Genomic DNA, 19,629 nt, shown 5'->3' on the forward strand with positions numbered 1-19,629 from the left:
TGTATTTCTATGTTTAGTTAATTGGGGGTTGAACCCTCAATTGGAGGCAGGTGTTTTCTCGTTGCCTCTGATTGAGGTTTCTATATATAGGTATGTGTTTGTTTTAGTATTTGTGGGAGATTGTGCTGTGTATAGCTCTGTGCCTTACTGGCCTGTCATTTGTCGTTGTGTTTGTTTTGTGTATGTATTTATTTTGGTTCACCTTCTTTGTCCATTTAAATAAAAAGAAGATGAGTGCACATTTCCCCGCTGCGTTTTGGTCCACTTTAACCTATGACAACCGTGACAACTCTGTCATTTAGGTTAGTATTGTGGAGTAACTACAATGTTGTTGATCCATCCTGTTATCTTCTCTCACAGTCATTAAACAGTGGCATAAAGTATTTAAGTGAAACAAATATTTAAATGACTACTTAAGTCATTTTTTTGTGTTTCTGTACTTTACTTTACTATTTATATTTTTGACTACTTTTACTTTTACTTCACTACATTCCAAAAGAAAATAATATACTTTTAACTCCATACATTTTTCCTGACACCCAAAAGTACTCGTTACATTTTGACAGGAAAATGCTCCAATTCACGCACTTCAAGAGAACATCCCTGGTCATCCCTACTGCCTCTGATCTGACGGACTCACTAAACACAAATGCTTCGTTTTTAAATTAATGTCTGAGTGTTGGAGTGTGCCCCTGGCTGTCCGTAACTTAAAATAAAACAAGAAAATTGTGCCGTCTAGTTTGCATAATAAGGCATTTTTAATTATCTCAACTTTTACTTATTAAAACATTTTAATAAAAACAAATACTTTGACTTTTATTCAAGTAGTATTTTACTTTGTGAGTTTCACTTTTACTTGAGTCATTTTCTATTAACCTCTACGGGATTGGTGTCCCTAAACCGGGATGGTTGTTGCTAACGTGCACTAATGTGATTAGAATGATGTAAGTAACAGCCAACTTTCCAGGACATAGACATGTCTTATATGGGCACAAAGCTTAAATTCTTGTTAATCTAACTTGTGTCCAATTTACAGTAGCTATTACAGTGAAACAATATACCATGCTATTGTTTCAAGAGAGTGCACAACAACAAAACACTTTTCCCGGCAACTGGTTTGATACATTCACCTCTGAAGGTAAATAACATACTTACATTCAATAATCTTCCTCTGATTTGTCATCCTGAGGGGCCCAGAGATAATATGTAGCAGAGATTTGTTTGATAAAATAAATTGTTAAATTCTATTGTAGGAACTGGGTTCTACAGCTTGAACCCCTGCTGTCTCCCTCTCCCGTAAACTTCCTCTCTTTGTCTGACTGTCTGGACTTTCATTATCTCCTCTCCATCAAACCACATCCCCTAGGCTTACTCATTTACTAAATGTTGATGAAAGCAGACATCAGTCTTCTATGTCAGTGGATGCACAAATGTATAGGTATGTCAGTATTTTTCATTAGTGGCATCCTGGTCCAGTCTGTTCAATGCACTGAATAGACCACTGAGTAGAGGTGTTGCACAGGAGTTTTCAAATGACATTAATTCAATATTCGGTTAGTTTATGTCAATACTCAATACAGAAATCAACAGTGTTGTTTATATTCAAAACTTTTATTTCAGATTTACATCAATGATCTTGCTGAAGGGAGTAAATATACATTTGAAGTATAATGTGTCTATGTAGTTGAATTCCCTGTTAGTGTCTCAGGGTGTTACAATGGTATTTTATTTAATATGTATTTCCACCTTTATCATCCAGAGTCATTTAACTGTTAAGGAACATTTGTCACGTAACCCAGGGCTGAAAACAGCGAAGAATGTGTTAGATGACACAACGTTAAACAAATTGTAAAGTTGTAGTCGGAAGTTTACATACACTTAGGTTGGAGTCATTAAAACTAGTTTTTCAACCACTCCACGAATTTCTTGTTAACAAACTATAGTTTTGGCAAGTCGGTTAGGACATCTACTTTGTGCATGACACAAGTAATCCAACAATTGTTTACAGATTATTTCACGTATAATTCACTGTATCACAATTTCAGTGGGTCAGAAGTTCACATACACTAAGTTGGCTGTGCCTTTAAAAAGCTTGGAAAATTCCAGAAAATTATGTCATGGCTTTAGCAGCTTCTGATAAGCTAATTGACATCATTTGAGTCAATTGGAGGTGTACCCGTGGATGTATTTCAAGGCCTACCTTCAAACTCAGTGCCTCTTTGCTTGACATCATGGGAAAATCAAAAGAAATCAGCCAAGACCTCAGAAAAAGAATTGTAGACGTCCACAAGTCTGGTTCATCCTTGGGAGCAATTTCCAAATGCCTGAAGGTACCACGTTCATCTGTACAAACAATAGTACACAAGTATAAACCCCATGGGACCATGCAGCCGTCATACCGCTCAGGAAGGAGACACGTTCTGTCTCCTAGAGATTAAAGTATTTTGCTGCGAAAAGTGCAAATCAATCCCAGAACAACAGCAAAGGACCTTGTAAAGATGCTGGAGGAAACAGGTACAAAAGTATTTACATCCCCAGTAAAACGAGTCCTACATTGACATTACTTGAAAGGCTGCTCAGCAAGGAAGAAGCCACTGCTCCAAAACTGCCATAAAAAAGCCAGACTACGGTTTGAAACTGCACATGGGGACAAAGATCGTACTTTTTGGAGAAATGTCCTCTGGTCTGATGAAACAAAAATAGAACTGTTTGGCCATAATGACCATCGATATTTTTGGAGGAAAAAGGGGGAGGCTTGCAAGCCCGAAGAACACCATCCCAACCATGAAGCACGGGGGTGGCAGCATCATGTTGTGGGGCTGCAAAGCTGCAGGAGGGACTGGTGCACTTCACAAAATAGATAGCATCATGAGGATGAAAATTATGTGGATATATTGAAGCAACATCTCAAGACATCAGTCAGGAAGTTAAAGCTTGGTCGCAAATGGGTCTTCCAAATGGACAATGACCCCAAGCATAATTCCAAAGTTGTGGCAAAATGGCTTAATGACAACAAAGTCAAGGTATTGGAGTGGCCATCACAAAGCCCTGACCTCAATCTTATAGAACATTTGTGGGGAGAACTGTAAAAGCGTGTGCGAGCAAGGAGGCCTATAATCCTGACTCAGTTACACCAGCTCTGTCAGGGGGAATGGGCCAAAATTCACCCAACTTATTGTGGGAAGCTTGTGGAAGGCTACCCTGAAATGTTTGACCCAAGTTAAACAATTTAAAGGCAATGCTTCCAAATACTAATTGAGTGTATGTAAACTTCTGACCCACTGGGAATGTGATGAAAGAAATAAAAGCTGAAATAAATCATTCTCTCTACTTTTATTCTGACATTTCACATTCTTAAAATAAAGTGGTGATCCTAACTGACCTAAGAAAGGGAATTTTTACTCTGATTAAATGTCAGGAATTTTGAAAAACTGAAAATATATTTGCCTAAGGTGTATGTAAACATCTGGGTTCAACTGTACCTTTGATTCAGCATCATAAAAGGAAAGCATCTGTCTGTCACAATCTAAGTACACTCCCAGTGTTGTAAGAATTGTTTTTCCAGATCCTGGTAGGTTTAGAAATATTAAAGGGCTTTCATTTCCCAATTCTGGTATTTGAGGTTCAGCAGGTACATAATTACCTTTTTTATTTTTCATATGTAAAAACCCAGAAACCATTCTCAGGGGTTAATTAAGGGGACAATAGCCCTTGTCAGAGTGGCTATGTCTGTGGCTACACCAACATACCATGACTGTTTCTCTTTGCAAAAAATGGAATCTTCCCTCACCTTCACTTCCCAGTATAACTGTCAGGAGCTGAATCTGTCCTCAATAAAGACATGAAGAGCTATGGGAACATCAGCTACTTTTGAGTCTTTACAAAGAAACTTTCTACCTGCATACACGTCTAGGTTAGGGTGAGCAGACGTTGGGTCCAGAGGGATTTCCACTAAATAAAGAGAACAATATTTAGTGAATTCATTCACTCACATGGTTTGCTGATATGGATATTACTTGAAGGTACAGCCATGTAATGATACTATGTTAGTTCTTTGTTCATGTGTCCTACCTTTGAATCTCTTCACTTCACCCCATGCAGCAAATTAACAAATCAAATCAGAGAAACTTTTACCCACTATATTGGGTTTCACTACCTTTTATTCTTATGGGTGTTCTTCAATAAATGTTATTAACCCTGAATGACTGTTAAGGTGGAAAAATTGCAAGATTATGTTATAATACTTTTATTGCATCAAATGGTTGTGTTATGCAACAGAATAGAGTATTCTGTTAACTATTGTGTGTGTGTTCTACTGAGGATGGGCCTCTGGAAGATAACACTGACAGGAGATTTACGATGTATTTTGGTTGATAAAACCTAAAGAGCATTCCAGAGCATGAGTTAAGGATTCTGTTCTATACCGTACCAGGGAGAGATGGTTCCAGTTTGGAGTCGGAGGGCCAGACACTCGTCTCTATGCAATGGAAACTGTTGACACAGCAGATACTGTCTGCTATGTATTATAGGTATCTTTCATACAGATCTTAACCTTGTGACCCATTCTATATACCTGTTGAAAATCATGTAGGTTGAAAGGGGTGTATCCTGGCTATAAAAGACCTTTGTACTTTTGTCTCGTGGCTCTCAACGAATCATCTAAGCGTGAATCGTCAACCAGCCATGACCAGCCATCATTATCATAGAGCATTCAATCGATACACTTTATATGTGTGCGTTGTATTGACCTGCTCCCTTATTAATAAGTGATTAAAGATTTAGTTTATGTATAACTGACTTGTGTGATAAGTTTGTCTCTCCTCATTTGATAGTAAAGAAATTAACCACCACACTGTGCTTGTGGGGTGAATAAGTTCTAAAAACCTAGATAAAATACATAAGATAATGAAAAGGTATGTCAATAGAAATGTACCTTTCGGAACACATTTCTTCTGTGTAGTTGTTTCCTTGGCAGTTTGCATACCACATTCTGCATGAGTAAAACGTGATTATTGACATATTATTTCTCCAGGCCCACCCCTCAGTTTTTTACAAAAACAGAGGTGGAGTGAACGCTTTGTTCTTGTTTCAATTAAGGACTCTTTAATAGAACAGTATCTCCCATATAGAAAATGGAAAATCTATCTTTAATTTGTACACCACCTTCCTGAGTTTCATTCTAAACTTATTTTTGTCAATTTCTAATCAAATGGCGCAGCGGTCAAAGGCACTACATCTCAGTGCTTGAGGCGTCACTACAGACACCCTGGTTCGAATCCAGGCTGTATCACAACCGGCCATGATTCGGAGTCCCATAGGGCGGCGCACAATTGGCCCAGCGTCGTCTGGGTTTGGCAGGTGTAGGCCGTCATTGTAAATAAGAATACGTTCTTAATTGACTTGCCTAGTTAAAGAAAGGTTAAATTTAAAAATATACACTACCATTCAAAGTTTGGGGTCACTTAGAAATGTCCTTGTTTTTGAAAGAAAAGCAAAAACAAAATTCATTGTAGACATTGTTAATGTTGTAAATGACTATTGTAGCTGGAAACAGCAGAATTTTAATGGAATTTCTACATAGGTGTACAGAGGCCCAATATCAGCAACCTTCACTCCTGTTTTCCAATTGCACATTCTGTTAGCTAATCCAAGTTTATCATTTTAAAAGGCTAATTGATCATTACATTATACCAGAGATGGTTTCAATGTCCTCATCAAACATAATAAGTATCTTAACTTTCACTTAAGTTGAATTTTCATTCTTAAATTGACATCTTAAATTGACATTGAGACATTTTAAAGCAACAATTTGGTGAATGATAGGCATACTGTGGGGGATGAATCAGAATTAGTTGGGTAACATAGATATTGTTTTATTAGTATAATATGCTTATGTGAGATACTTGTCATTAGAAAGTGTCCTTTGACTCTGGAATGTTTCAGTTACACATTTCCCTTAGCTGGGGCTCAGACACTTGGGGCCCAGAGAGGGGAAGAGGTCAGACTTGTCTTTTACTTGTCTCTGTTGCTCTGCAGAATATCAGCAAGAGAGGAGGACAGAATGAAATATTGTCTTCATATGTGAATGTCTCTTTACCTATGCTTAAACCATGTGAAGGGATGGCGTGATTACTGGGGAACCAATGACTTGTCCCCACAATGTCTGTGAGCAAGTCACACCCTCCTTTTCCTTATTGTGGGGAGGTTTATGGCAGTGTCTGGGACCATGGTCTCTTAGATCTCACACTTATCCTGTGGTAGTATATGGCCTAGAGGCTCACTCACCCCAGTGAGCCTGTCCAGGAGTGGGGTCAAGAGGGGGTTTGCTTGAGATGGGAGTATTTAGAGTTGACAATTGATATATGCCATTGGATGAAATGGTGTTTTTGTTCTATGAAGTACCAGGGACGAGATTAGAACCTCGTCATTAGGGATCAAACTGAACGATAATTTATAATGAATGTTATCTAGCTGTGGATACTCCTCTCTAAAGTAAACAGTCTTTCTTTGTGAACCGTTCCTAACTATCTGTGATTTGTCATGTCAAAAGGGGTTGGATCTTACTATAAAGATCTCAGAAGTCATTGTGTTCAACACTCTCAACGGGTCATTACAAATGGTGAATCGTTGAAAGTCAACTGCTACTGCAAAGCTCTTATAATTAAAATTGTAGTTTAAGTATAAACTCTGACTGGTGTGTGTGAAGTTGGTCTCTCCTCATTTGGTAATACAGAAATTAGCAACCACAATACACTTTAAGCACTGACAAAAATCCCCATAAACACAACGTAAATATGTATGTTTGTGGAGAAGAATAGTCTAGCTCAGCCTATTTTATCAGTATATCAGTACTATTATTAGACCATCAATAGACTGTTCATATTTCAATTAACGTGTTATCTTGTTGACATACCTGATTTTTTTGTTCCAGATGAAGAGTCCAATGATAGTAAAGATGACTAGCAGTAAAATAATCACAGTCGTGATGAAGGCTCCAAGACTCCAATATCCTGTACAAAGAATTTATCAAACCACTTAAACATTTTCAAAATCTGTATTTAAAATCTGAAGTGAGTCTTATTTCTTACGTTAATGATGTTGTCTTTTGGTAGATACAGTAACTCAAGACAACATATTTGAGGACTTCACCGGTCCACCTGTACCCGAAAAGCCGGGTTGGACCCTTGTCATGGGACTCGGGTATTTGTAATTATAACCGATTTGCCCGTAAGGACCCGTACTGACCCGAACGCGACTGGTGCTGTAGAGCGAGAGTGAAAATTGTACAATTTATGCTGCTGCTCTTGCTTTTCACGAAAGTGGTGTGTGAAGCTTGCTGTTGTTGCCGGCCAATCACAAGTCATCAAAGCATCACTATAGTAAAAGAGCCTCCCTGTGTGGCAAGAAGAGATACAGGTAATTGCCAAAATAAAGGAAACAACGACAAAGTGTCTTAATGGGAATAACGTCAAATTCCGAAAATGTGTCTAAGTTTGTAAACCGTAAATCGAACTTGTTGTTGGACTGTCTGTCAAAGTGAGGACCTCTCTCACTCAGGGAGAGCAAGCTAGAGCTAGAGCGAACGTTATGTCACAGGGTTATGTAGCCCCCCACTCACTGCAGTGCTAGACAGAACTTTATGGAATGACTAAAATCTACAAAAAAAAGAAACGTTCTGTCACACTGAAAATACTATATTCGGGAAGTCAAATCAATTGTGAGACATGGCCTATACATTTTATGTGATAAATGTGGGTCTCAGGTTCACAATTTGACATTTTCTGAGATCTAACATGGCCATACCATGGAGATGGACATACCATGGATCATTTTGCTATTTTGTTTTGAATATTAAGACCCCCTGGATTTGGCATTTACTACTATAGCCCATTTGGATTTTACATTTTAGTCATTTAGCAGACGCTCTTATCCTGAGCGATTTACAGGAGCAATTAGGTTTAAGTGCCTTTCTCAAGGGCATATTATCAGATTTTTTACCTTGTCGGCTCGGGGATTCGAACCAGCGTTGTTTCGGTAACTGGCTCAACGCTCTTAACCACTAGGCTACCTGCTTCCATAGAAATGCATTGAATAACACATTAATAAATGGCAAAACAGACAGTCAAAAACATTTCTCATAAAGTTTTGAAGTATCTGTACTATGCCTAGGAGATATAAGAAAGCAGCGTTGTTGAATACTCGTTTCTGATTGGCTAGAAGGGCATTCTACAATGGACAATGCTTAGCTCTATTCCATTTCTTTTTATCCCAAAAAATGACAAGCATACCCCTAACATGACGCATCCACCACCATGCTTGAAAATATGAAGAGTGGTACTCAGTGTTGTGTTGGATATGCCCAAAACACTTTGTATTCAGGACAAAGATTTCATTTCTTTACCACATTTTTTTAAGAATTACTTTAATGCCTTATTGCAAACAAGACGCATGTTTAAAATATGTGTATTATGTACAGGCTTCCTTCTTTTCACCCGGTCATGTGTTATTGTGGATCATCTACAATGTTGTTGATCCATCCTCAGTCATCTCTTATCACAGCCATTAAACCCTGTAACTATTTTAAAATCACCATTGGCCTCATGGTGAAATCCCTGAGCGGTTTCCTTCCTCTCCGGAAACTGAGTTAGGAAGGGCGCCTGTATCTTTGTAGTGACTGGGTGTATTGATACACCATCCAAAGTGTGATTAATAATTGCACAATGCTCAAAGGGATATTCCATGTCTGCCAATAGGTGCCCTTCTTTGCGAACCATTGGAAAACCTCCCTGTTCTTTGTGCTCTGATCTGTGCTTGAAATTCACTGCTCGACTAAGGCACCATACATATAATTGTATGTGTGGGGTACAGAGATGGTGTATTGATTTAAAAATCAATTTAAACATTTTATGGCACACAGAGTCCATGCAACATATTTGTCACGTTCGTCTGAAGAATGGGACCAAGGCGCAGCGTGTGTATCGTTCCACATTTTATTTCAACTGTGAAACTATGCAAGACATACAAATAAACTAATGAACAAAACAACAAACTGTGACGAAGAGGTGCAACATACACTTACTCAAAATGATCTCCCACAAAACCTAGTGGGAAAAACAACAACTTAAATATGATCCCCAATTAGAGACAACGATGACCAGCTGCCTCTAATTGGAGATCACCCCCCCAAAAAACATAGAAATACAGAAACTAGAACTCCACATAAAAATACAAAAACTAGACAAAACCCCCAACATAGAAAAAAGAAACTAGAACCAACATAGAAATAAATAAACTAGACAAAACCCCCTGTCACGCCATGACCTACTCTACCATTGAAAAATAAAAGGTTTCTATGGTCAAGACGTGACATTATTGTGTAACTTATTAAGCACAATTTTACTCCAGAACTTATTTAGGCTTGCCATAACAAAAGGTTTGAATACTTAATGACTCAAGACATTATAGCTTTTCATTTTTTATGAATATGTAAACATTTCTAAAACATAATTCCACTTTGACATTATGGGTTATTGTGTATAGATCAGTGACACAACATCTACATTTAAACCATTTAAAATTCAGGCTATAATACAACAAAATGTGCAAAAAGTCAAGGGGTGTGAATACCTTCTGAAGGCACTGTAGCTACCCATTCCACATTGTCTACATAAGCATAGTGCAGTCATCAGTCCCTTACCATTTACTGTGAGGAAGACACTGGCCTTTTCATACCACGGTGTGCTGCTGACACGGCACACATACTGCACCGGGCTCAACAGGGCCCTCCGGGATCCTGTGATCTTTATAAACTCAGAAAAAAGGAAACATCCCTTTTTCTGGACGCTTTCAAATATAAATCGTAAACATCAAAATAACTTCACAGATCTTCATTGTAAAGGGTTTAAAACCTGTTGGGGCTAGGGGGCAGTATTTTCACAGCCGGATGAAAAACGTACCCAATTTGAAAAGGTTACTACTCTGGCCCAGAAACTAGAATATGCATATTATTAGTAGATTTGAATAGAAAACACTCTGAAGTTTCTAAAACTGTTTGAATGGTGTCCGTAAGTATAACAGAACTCATATGGCAGGCAAAAATCTGAGAAAAATACAAGCAGGAAATGAAAATCTTGTGGCTGTACTATTTTCAAGTCATTGCCAATGGAACACACAGTGACAAAGGATTCATTTTGCACTTCCTAAGGCTTCCAGTAGATGTCAACAGTCTTTAGAAAGTTGTTTGAAGCGTCTATGATGAACAGAGACCGAATGAGAAGGCATGGGAGTTGATGTCCCTGGGATGACATCACTTCATTGTCGCGCGTTCATGTGAGATGAGACCTTGTGTTCCAAAACGTTTTTCAAGACACAGGAAAGGTCCGGTTGAAATATTACTGACGTTTCACGTTAAAATGGCCCTAAAGATTGATGCTATACAACATTTGACATGTTTGAACGAATGTAAATAGATATTTTTGGGGGGCTTTTCGTCATGACATTTCCCTCGCGCGCCCTACATTATGAGTAGCCTACTGAACGCGCTAACAACATGGAACAACATGGAGTTATTTGGACATAAATTATGAACTTTATCGAACAAAACAACATTTGTTGTGGACCTGGGATTCCTGGAAGTGCCTTCTGATGAAGATTATTAAAGGTAAGTGAATATTTCTAATGTTATTTATGATTTTAGATGATTACAAAATGGCAGCTATCTGTATTGCGTATTGTATATTTCTGAGCACAGTACTCAGATTATTGCAAAGTGTGCTTTCCCAGTAAAGTTATTTTGAAATCTGTCAATGCGGTTGCATTCAGGAGATGTTAATCTATAATTCTTTGAATAACAGTTTAATATTTTATCCACGTTTTATAATGAGTATTTTTGTAAATTCACCGGCAGTTTTGGGGAGATACATTTTCTGAACGTCACGTGCCGATGTAAAATGCTGTTTTTGGATATAAATATGAACTTGATAGAACAAAAAATGCATGTATTGTCTAACATAATGTCCTAGGAGTGTCATCTGATGAAGTTTGTCAAAGGTTAGTGCATAATCTTAGCTGGTTTTCTGCTTTTGGTGACGCATGTCCTTGAATTGAAAATGGCTGTGTGTACTTTTTTGTCTATGTACTCTCCTAACATAATCTAACTTTATGCTTTCGCCATAAAGCCTCTTTGAAATCGGACAATGTGGTTAGATTAACGAGATGTTTATCTTTCAAATGGTGTAAAATAGTTGATTGTTTGAGAAATTAAAATTATTAAATTTTTGCTGTTTTGAATTTCGCGCCATGCTAGCAATCCCGTCAGTGGGATTCTATCCCCAAGAGGTTTTAAACACTGTTTCCCAAGCGTGTTCAATGAACTATAAACAGTTAATGAACATGCACCTGTGGAGCGGTCGTTCAGACGGTAGACAATTAAGGTCACAGTTATGAATACTTAGGACACTAAAGAGGCCTTTCTACTGACTCTGAAAAACACCAAAAGAAAGATGCCCAGAATCCCTGCTCATCTGCGTGAACGTGCCTTAGGCATGCTGCAAGGAGGCATGAGGACGGCAGATGTGGCCAGGGTAATAAATTGCAATGTCCGTACTGTGAGATGCCTAAGAGAGCGCTACAGGGAGACAGGACAGACAGCTGATCGTCCTCGTAGTGGCAGACCATGTGTAACAACACCTGCACAGGATCGGTACATCCGAACATCACACCTGCGGGACAGGTACAGGATGGCAACAACAACTGCCCACGCTACACTAGGAACGCACAATCCCTCCATCAGTGCTCAGACGTTCCGCAATAGGCTGAGAGAGGCTGGACTGAGGGCTTGTAGGCCTGTTGTAAGGAAGGTCCTGATCAGACATCACCGGCAACAACGTCGCCTATGGGCACAAACTCACCGTTGCTGGACCAGACAGGACTGGCAAAAAGTGCTCTTCTCTGACGAGTCGCAGTTTTGTCTCACCAGGGGTGAAGGTCGGATTCACGTTTATCGTAGAAGGAATGAGCATTACACCGAGGCCTGTACTCTGGAGCGGGATCGATTTGGAGGTGGAGGGTCCGTCATGGTCTGGGGCGGTGTGTCACAGCATCATCGGACAGAGCTTGTTGTCATTGCAGGCAATCTCAACGCTGTGCGCTACAGGGAAGACATCCTCCTCCCTCATATGGTACCCTTCCTGCAGGCTCATCCTGACATGACCCTCCAGCATGGCAATGCCATCAGACATACTGCTCATTCTGTGTGTGATTTCCTGCAAGACAGGAATGTCAGTGTTCTGCCATGGCCAGCGAAGAGTCTGGATCTCAATCCCATTGAGCACGTCTGGGACCTGTTGGATCATAGGGTGAGGTCTAGGGCCATTCCCCCCAGAAATGTCCCGGAACTTGCAGGTGCCATGGTGGAAGAGCGGGGTAACATCTCACAGCAAGAACTGGCAAATTTGGTGTAGTCCATGAGGAGGAGATGCACTGCAATACTTAATGCAGCTGGTGGTGACACCATATACTGACTGTTACTTTTGATTTTGACACCCACTTTGTTCAGGGACACATTATTCAATTTCTGTTAGTCACATGTCTGTGGAACTTGTTCAGTTTATGTCTCAGTGTTTGAATCTTGTTATGTTCATACAAATATTTACACATGTTAAGTTTGCTGAAAATAAACACAGTTGACAGCGAGAGGACATTTATTTATTTGCTGAGTTCATGTATGCGAGTTAGTGTGACGTTCGTCGTTATGGGTAGACCAAGGCGCAGCATGAGTTGGGTTCATCATAATTTTATTAAAGGTGAACGTGAAATTTTTTTACGAAAAGTCTTGCAGGCTTCTAACAGCTAAACAAAAACAAGATCCCACACTGAAGGAGGGAAAAAGGGATGCCTAAGTATGATTCCCAATCAGAGACAACGATAGACAGCTGCCTCTGATTGGAAACCATACTAGGCCAATCAAAGAAAAAGACAACATAAAAATATAACACATAGAATGCCCACCCCACACCCTGACCTAACAAAATGGAGAAATAAAACGTCTCTCTCAGGTCAGGGCGTGACAGTTAGGCTCTACACCAGTTGTAAAGCAGATTAATGTGCTTATTTTATGAAGTTATTTGGTCACTTTAGTTGTGATAGAAACTTCATCAAAACAAATAGACCTATTGGCTAGGTTACATGAGGTGTGTGATTATGATTGAAAAAGTCTCAAAAGAAAGTAGGCGCTGTTTCTTACCTTCAGCTGAACATGCATGTGTTAAAGGGGAATTAAAGGACAGCTACACTAAACAATCTAAGTTTCTTATATTTTTCCCAGATCTCAAAAGTGGTCCGCTGATATGGTTAAAGCATTGTTGTGAACACAGAAAATCAAATTGTTGTTTTTCTGTGAAAAAAGTGTGAAAGAACTGGGTAACATAGAAAAACAAAACAAAGAAAAACGAATAATATACGTACACTACTGTTCAAAAGTTTGGAGTCACTTAGAAATGTCCTTGTTTTAGAAAGAAAAGCACATTTTTTGTCCATTAAAATAACATCAATTGACCAGAAATTGTGTAGACATTGTTAATACTGTAAATGACTATTGTAGCTGGAAACTGATGGTTTTTAATTTAATATCTACATAGGCGTACAGAGGCTCATTATCAGCAACCATCACTCCTGTGTTCCAGTGGCACGTTGTGTTAGCTAATCTAAGTTTATCATTTCAAAAGACTGATTGATCATTAGAAAACCATTTTGCAATTATGTTAGCACAGCTGAAAACTGTTGTCCTTAAAGAAGCAATAAAACTGGCCATCTTTAGACTAGTTGAGCATCTTGGAGCATCAGCATTTGTGGGTTTGATTACAGGCTCAAAATGGCCAGAAACAAACCACTTTCTTCTGAAACTCGTCAGTCTATTCTTGTTCTGCGAAATGAAGACTATTCCATGCGAGAAATTGCCAAGAAACTGAAGATCTCGTACAACGCTGTGTACTACTCCTTTCACAGAACAGCGCAAACTGGCTCCAACCAGAATAGAAAGAGGAGTGGGAGGCCCCGGTGCACAACTGAGCAAGAGGACAAGTACATTAGAGTGTCTAGTTTGAGAAACAGACGCCTCACAAGTCCTCAACTAGAAGCTTCATTAAATAGTACCCGCAAAACACCAGTCTCAACGTCAACCGTGAAGAGGTGACTCCAGGATGCTGGCATTCTAGGCAGTGTTCCTCTGTCCAGTGTCTGTAATCTTTTGCCCATCTTAATCTTTTCTTTTTATTGGCCAGTCTGAGATATAGCTTTTTCTTTACAACTCTGCCTAGAAGGACAGCATCCTGGAGTCGCCTCTTCACTGTTGAGACTGGTGTCTTGCGGGTACTATTTAATGAAGCTGCCAGTTGAGGACTTGTGAGACGTCTGTTTCTCAAACTTTACTTTCTTTTTGCTTTTCTTTCAAAAACAAGGACATTTCTAAGCGACCCCAAACCTATGAATGGTAGCGTATATGTATTTTTTTTTTACGGATCTTAAAAGGTACTTTAGAGCATGTGTCTTCCTGCAGCATAGCATTTTGAGGAAAGTTGAAGTCAGGTTCAAAATTGGCTATGCACCCAAGAGGGAAAGAGGTTGGGCCATCCTTAAAATGTTTTAGAGTAATATGTATGCCATTTAGAAGACGCTTTTATCCAAAGCGATATGGATGAACTGGGACATTCAGCTTCCAAGAATTGTGTACAGATCGTTGTGACGTGCATTATCATGCTGAAACAAGGTGATGGCGGCGGATGAATGGCACGACAATGCGCCTCAGGATCTTGTCCCAGTTCTTCCATGGCCTACATACTCACCAGTCATGTCACCAATTGAGCATGTTTGGGATGCTCTGGATCGGCGACAGCGTGTTCCAGTTCCCGCCAATATCCAGCAACTTCGCACTGCCATTGTGCAATTGAATAGGAGTGGGACAACATTCCCACAGGCCACAATCAACAGCCTGATCAACACTATGTGAAGGAGATGTCGAGCTGCATGAGTCAAATGGTGGTCACACCAGCTACTGACAGGTTTTCTGATCCACGCTCCTATCTTTTTTTTTAGGGTATCTGACTAACAGATGCATATCTGTATTCCAGTCATGTGAAATCCGTAGATTAGGGCTTAATGAATGTATTTCAATTGACTTATTTCCTGATATGAACTGTAACTAAGTAAAATCTTTGAAATGGTTGCATTTATATATTTTTTCTGTACATTCAAACATTCAACAACACAACAGTGAAACTTTATCAACAGATTACAGTAATTTATTAATTGGGACAACATTTTAACAGAATTCAAGAAAACAAAGGATATTGCTAACTTGTACTACAGTAGCTTCACAGTTTACATTCATAATCTAGCTACAGGTAGAAAAAAAGTCAAAGATTTTTGGTTGATTTTATAAAACTCGCTAGCATGTAGCCCTAACAAATTTGTATGAGTAAGTTTTGGTTCGTTCAACCATTCTTAGGGGGAAAGAATAGGGTTTTGGGATAAACGCAGAAAATAACATCTGAGGTTAACACAGGCTTAAGAGATGTAATACATTTTGGTCTGAGATAATATCCGTCATTTTCCAGAAGGGTTTGTTCAACGAACCATGGCGGAGGTATTTCCTACAAAAAGACACCACTATTGCTCTCTTTTTGTTGTGGCGTTTGAAAACGTTTTGGGGAAAAGATACACACATTTACAATTGGGCGTCACTGAATAACACAATGTGTATAATGCATGATTCATTTGACATGAATTTCACCTGCATCTCAGACCCTTTGGACACTATCGTGCTGACCCAACCTATACTGTGCTGGCTCTAATATTCTATTTTCACATTGTCCTTTCCGGCACAGTTCCAGCAACTACAGTGGATGCTTAACCAGGCCAGCTCAGTACAGCTCGACTTGGCTCAGTGGTGTGAAAGGGGTTTTGGTATGCATTCAATTTATTCTTATTGTGTATTTGTCAAGTTGTCCCGGGCTGAGCACAGGAAAGTAGTTTGATGTCTTCACATCAGTAAAAGTGTAAAGAAGTGACTCTGTATCAACATTATAAAAAGACAGAGTGTGTCTGTCACAGTCTAGAAACACTCCCACAATAGTGAGCTCTTCCACAGTTATTGGTGATTGAGGGTCAGTATTGACATGGAAACCTTTTTCTTTATCAAAAGATAGAATCCAAAATCCATTCCGTGGAGTTAAAGGAACATTAGATCTTCTCTCAACATTTTCTCTGGCCACACCAACATACCATGACAGTTTTTCTGTTGATTGATCCTTTACCTTCACTTCCCAATAGTGTTGTCCTGAACTGAAACTCTCTTTAGAAAATACATGGAGATGCTTTCTAACAGAGGGTTTTTCTGTATCTTTTTCTTTAATGTAATGAGCCCGCTGCTTTTCTTTATTGAGTCTAATAGCAGGGTGCGCAGTCTTGTCATTCAGAATGATGTTCTCTGAGGGAAATAGAAAGACAAGATTTATTTCATTCACACAATATGTTGGGATGGATTGGTAAGGTTTTAAAATAATGTGGACCTACAGGTAACTGCCAAAATAAAGGAAACACTTGAGTAAATGAGGTTTCAGGTGTCTCTGTTATGGTGTGGGGTGATTTTTCCTGTCATGGTTTAGGTCCACCCAAGCCGAGAGGTCTAGGAAAATGCCAATAACTACACATCCATTCTGAGTGATCACCTTCAACCTATGTTGACGCATTTCTATCCTGATGGGAGTGGTCTCTTACAGAATGACACTTCCCTCATAGGGCACGAGTGGTCACAATAGTTTGATGATCATGAAAACAATGTAAACCATATGCCATGGCCATCTCAGTCACCAGATCTCAACTCAATTGAACACTTATGGGTGATTCTGGAGCGGCGCCTGAGAGCGTTTTCCACCAACATCAATAAGAGAGCTCCAGACAGTTGTAGAATCTGTGTTAATGCACATTGAAGCTGTCCTAGCAGCTCGTGGTGGCCCAATGCCCTATTAAGACACTTTGTTGGTTTCCTGTATTTAGGCTGTTACCTGTATATCGTAATAATCTAATGAACACACAATTTCCCTGTCCTACTGTGATTTTATTTACCTTTGAATCCTTTCACCTGGTGCCAATCTGCATTTAAAAAAGTGAATTGTGAGTGTCCTGAATATCAATTGTTACAAAAAAAATTATAAATTAAAAATGTTTTAATACACTCCAACATGTCAGCAGACTTAGTTTTATGAACAATGTAAACACTGTAAATTATACAATAGAGGGTAATGCATTTTTTCCCCCAGTATAACTTTACCTTTCAGATTAACTTCTTTACCAGATGCTATGTGTTCGGCAGGAGTCTTCACTGTGTTTTCTGCGCCTAACAGAGCACATTTTGTTAATTATATTGCAAATCACTGTCAAACATATTTTATTGATACAAACTAGGCAACTACATCAGTATCAAAGTTAAAATAATGCATAATATAAGTCTCTACTGAATGGAAAAAGTGAAAGTTATTGTAAAAAGGTGAATGTGGAACTGGGACAGTCAAATCAAATTACGATAATAACGAAGGTAATATATTTGTTCTCCTATTACTTTACCTTCAAGATTCAGTTCTTTTCCAGCTGCTCTCTGGTCGGTAGGTGTCTGCACTGTGTTTTCTGCCCCTAACGGAGCACATTTAGGTAATATTGAAATTCATCAGGTTACTACATTATCAAAGTTATATTATATCATATACAGTACATCATGAGTGAACATTACCTTCAATTAGGTTTTTTGTCTCTGTTGAATGGAAAAGGTGAAAGTTATTGTAAAAAGGTGAATTGTGGAACAGGGACAGTCAAATCCTATTGAGATGTGCATATCAGGCTTTATGTCAATGGAAAGGTTTTCTAAAAAATAAGTTAGTTGCATGTATATTATGATAGCCTTTCACCCAGAGATCAAAATGAAACAATTACCTGCTGGCCTCTGTCCACGCTCAGTTTGATCTGAAATATAGAGACACAATTGTCAAAATAAAATAAACTCCTTTTTTATGTTATCTCATAACTCATATTTCATTCTTAGTTTATTTATCAGATGAAATACACTACCTGAACGGTTTCTGGACTTTCGGGATGAACACCACATGGACCCTAAAAGATAAAAAAAAATATTATAGTTTCGATATTTTATGGACAAAATCTTTTATTACACATTTCTCTATAGGGTCATTATTACTGTTATATCTTGCTCTTATAATTAAATCACAAACACTAATATGACTGAATTCCAGATACCTCTTCGTTTCCACAGGATGACAGAGCACAGAGCACAGATGATGACCAGAGACAGGATCAACAAGACCAGAGTCACAATGTAGGCTTCTTTGGAGACTCCTGCACACAGAGACTCAACATGGATCAAATGACTCTAAAGCTCTCAAGACATGACATCATCTGAACATCATCACAGTGAAATTAATTAGCAAAAGAAATCTGTAGACACCTCTTCAACATGTTCCTCCTCTAAACTAGTGTCTGTGGGATGGGGAGAGAGGGATCTGATCGTGGGTAGGATGTTTGTGTAGGAGACTAACTCACCATGTACAGCTGTAGGAGCTGTGTATATATGTGGCAGAATCCTGCCCTCTCTCTTCATCTCCTCAGACAGAGAGACTGTACAGGCGAGCCAATCGGAGTATGAGGGAGCGTACAGCAGCCAACTACTGACACTCACCAAGCCCTGGGGATCTGATACAGAAAGATGGGAGGGGAAATCAAAATATGCACATTGACTTTGTTAGGTTCTAAATATCAGAGTAAAATTGACGGACTCTATAAAAGCTCCAACCAAGTTTATTCACCCCAAAGGCTTGAACAGCTGAACAGACAAAAACATATTTCCACCAGTGGTAATATATATACCAAATCAAATCAAAGTTTATTTGTCACATGCACCGAATACAATAGGTGTAGACCTTACAGTGAAATGCTTACTTACAGGCTCTAACCAATAGTGCAAAAAAGGTATTAGGTGAACAATAGGTAAGTAAAGAAATAAAACAACAGTAAATGGAGGATGGCTTTCACTTCAGCAGTAATAAATTTATGAACTTCTTTGAGGAAAAGATCATGATCATTAGAAAGCAAATTACGGACTCCTCTTTAAATCTGGGTATTCCTCCAGGGCTTCATTGTCCAGAGTCTGCACAACTCTGCCAGGACCTAGGATCAAGGGAGATACTAAAGTGTTTTAGTACTATATCTCTTGACATAATGATGAAAATAATCATGGCCTCCAAACCCTCAAGCTGCATACTGGACCCTATTCCAACTAAACTACTGAAAGAGCTGCTTCCTGTGCTTGGCCATCCTATGTTGAACATAATAAACGGCTCTCTATCCACCGGATGTGTACCAAGCTCACTAAAAGTGGCAGTAATAAAGCCTCTCTTGAAAAAGCCGAATCTTGACCCAGAAATTATAAAAAACTATCGGCCTATATCGAATCTTCCATTCCTCTCAAAAATTTTAGAAAAAGTTGTTGCGCAGCAACTCACTGCCTTCCTGAAGACAAACAATGTATACGAAACGCTTCAGTCTGGTTTTAGACCCCATCATAGC

The 19,629-nt window shown here is 39.0% G+C and overlaps 1 protein-coding gene across 3 annotated transcripts in view; it reads right to left on the reverse strand.

Moving 5' to 3' along the window:
- Positions 1 to 15,274: 15,274 nt before the first annotated feature.
- LOC115191954 (butyrophilin subfamily 2 member A2-like) overlaps positions 15,275 to 19,629 on the reverse strand; it is a 45,414-nt gene continuing 41,059 nt past the window's right edge. For 2 of the 3 annotated variants that reach the window (XM_029750013.1, XM_029750012.1), the window contains exon 21: positions 15,275 to 16,483. In XM_029750013.1, coding sequence (XP_029605873.1) covers positions 15,969 to 16,483 — 515 coding nt within the window. In that variant the 3' untranslated portion in view covers positions 15,275 to 15,968. Of the gene's footprint in view, positions 16,484 to 17,121; positions 17,149 to 19,629 lie in introns of all 3 variants that reach the window. The other variant, XM_029750011.1, reaches the window with a different exon arrangement.

Source organism: Salmo trutta, chromosome 4 (genome assembly GCF_901001165.1).
Source record: "Salmo trutta chromosome 4, fSalTru1.1, whole genome shotgun sequence".
In the NCBI taxonomy this organism is placed as follows: Eukaryota; Metazoa; Chordata; class Actinopteri; order Salmoniformes; family Salmonidae; genus Salmo; species Salmo trutta.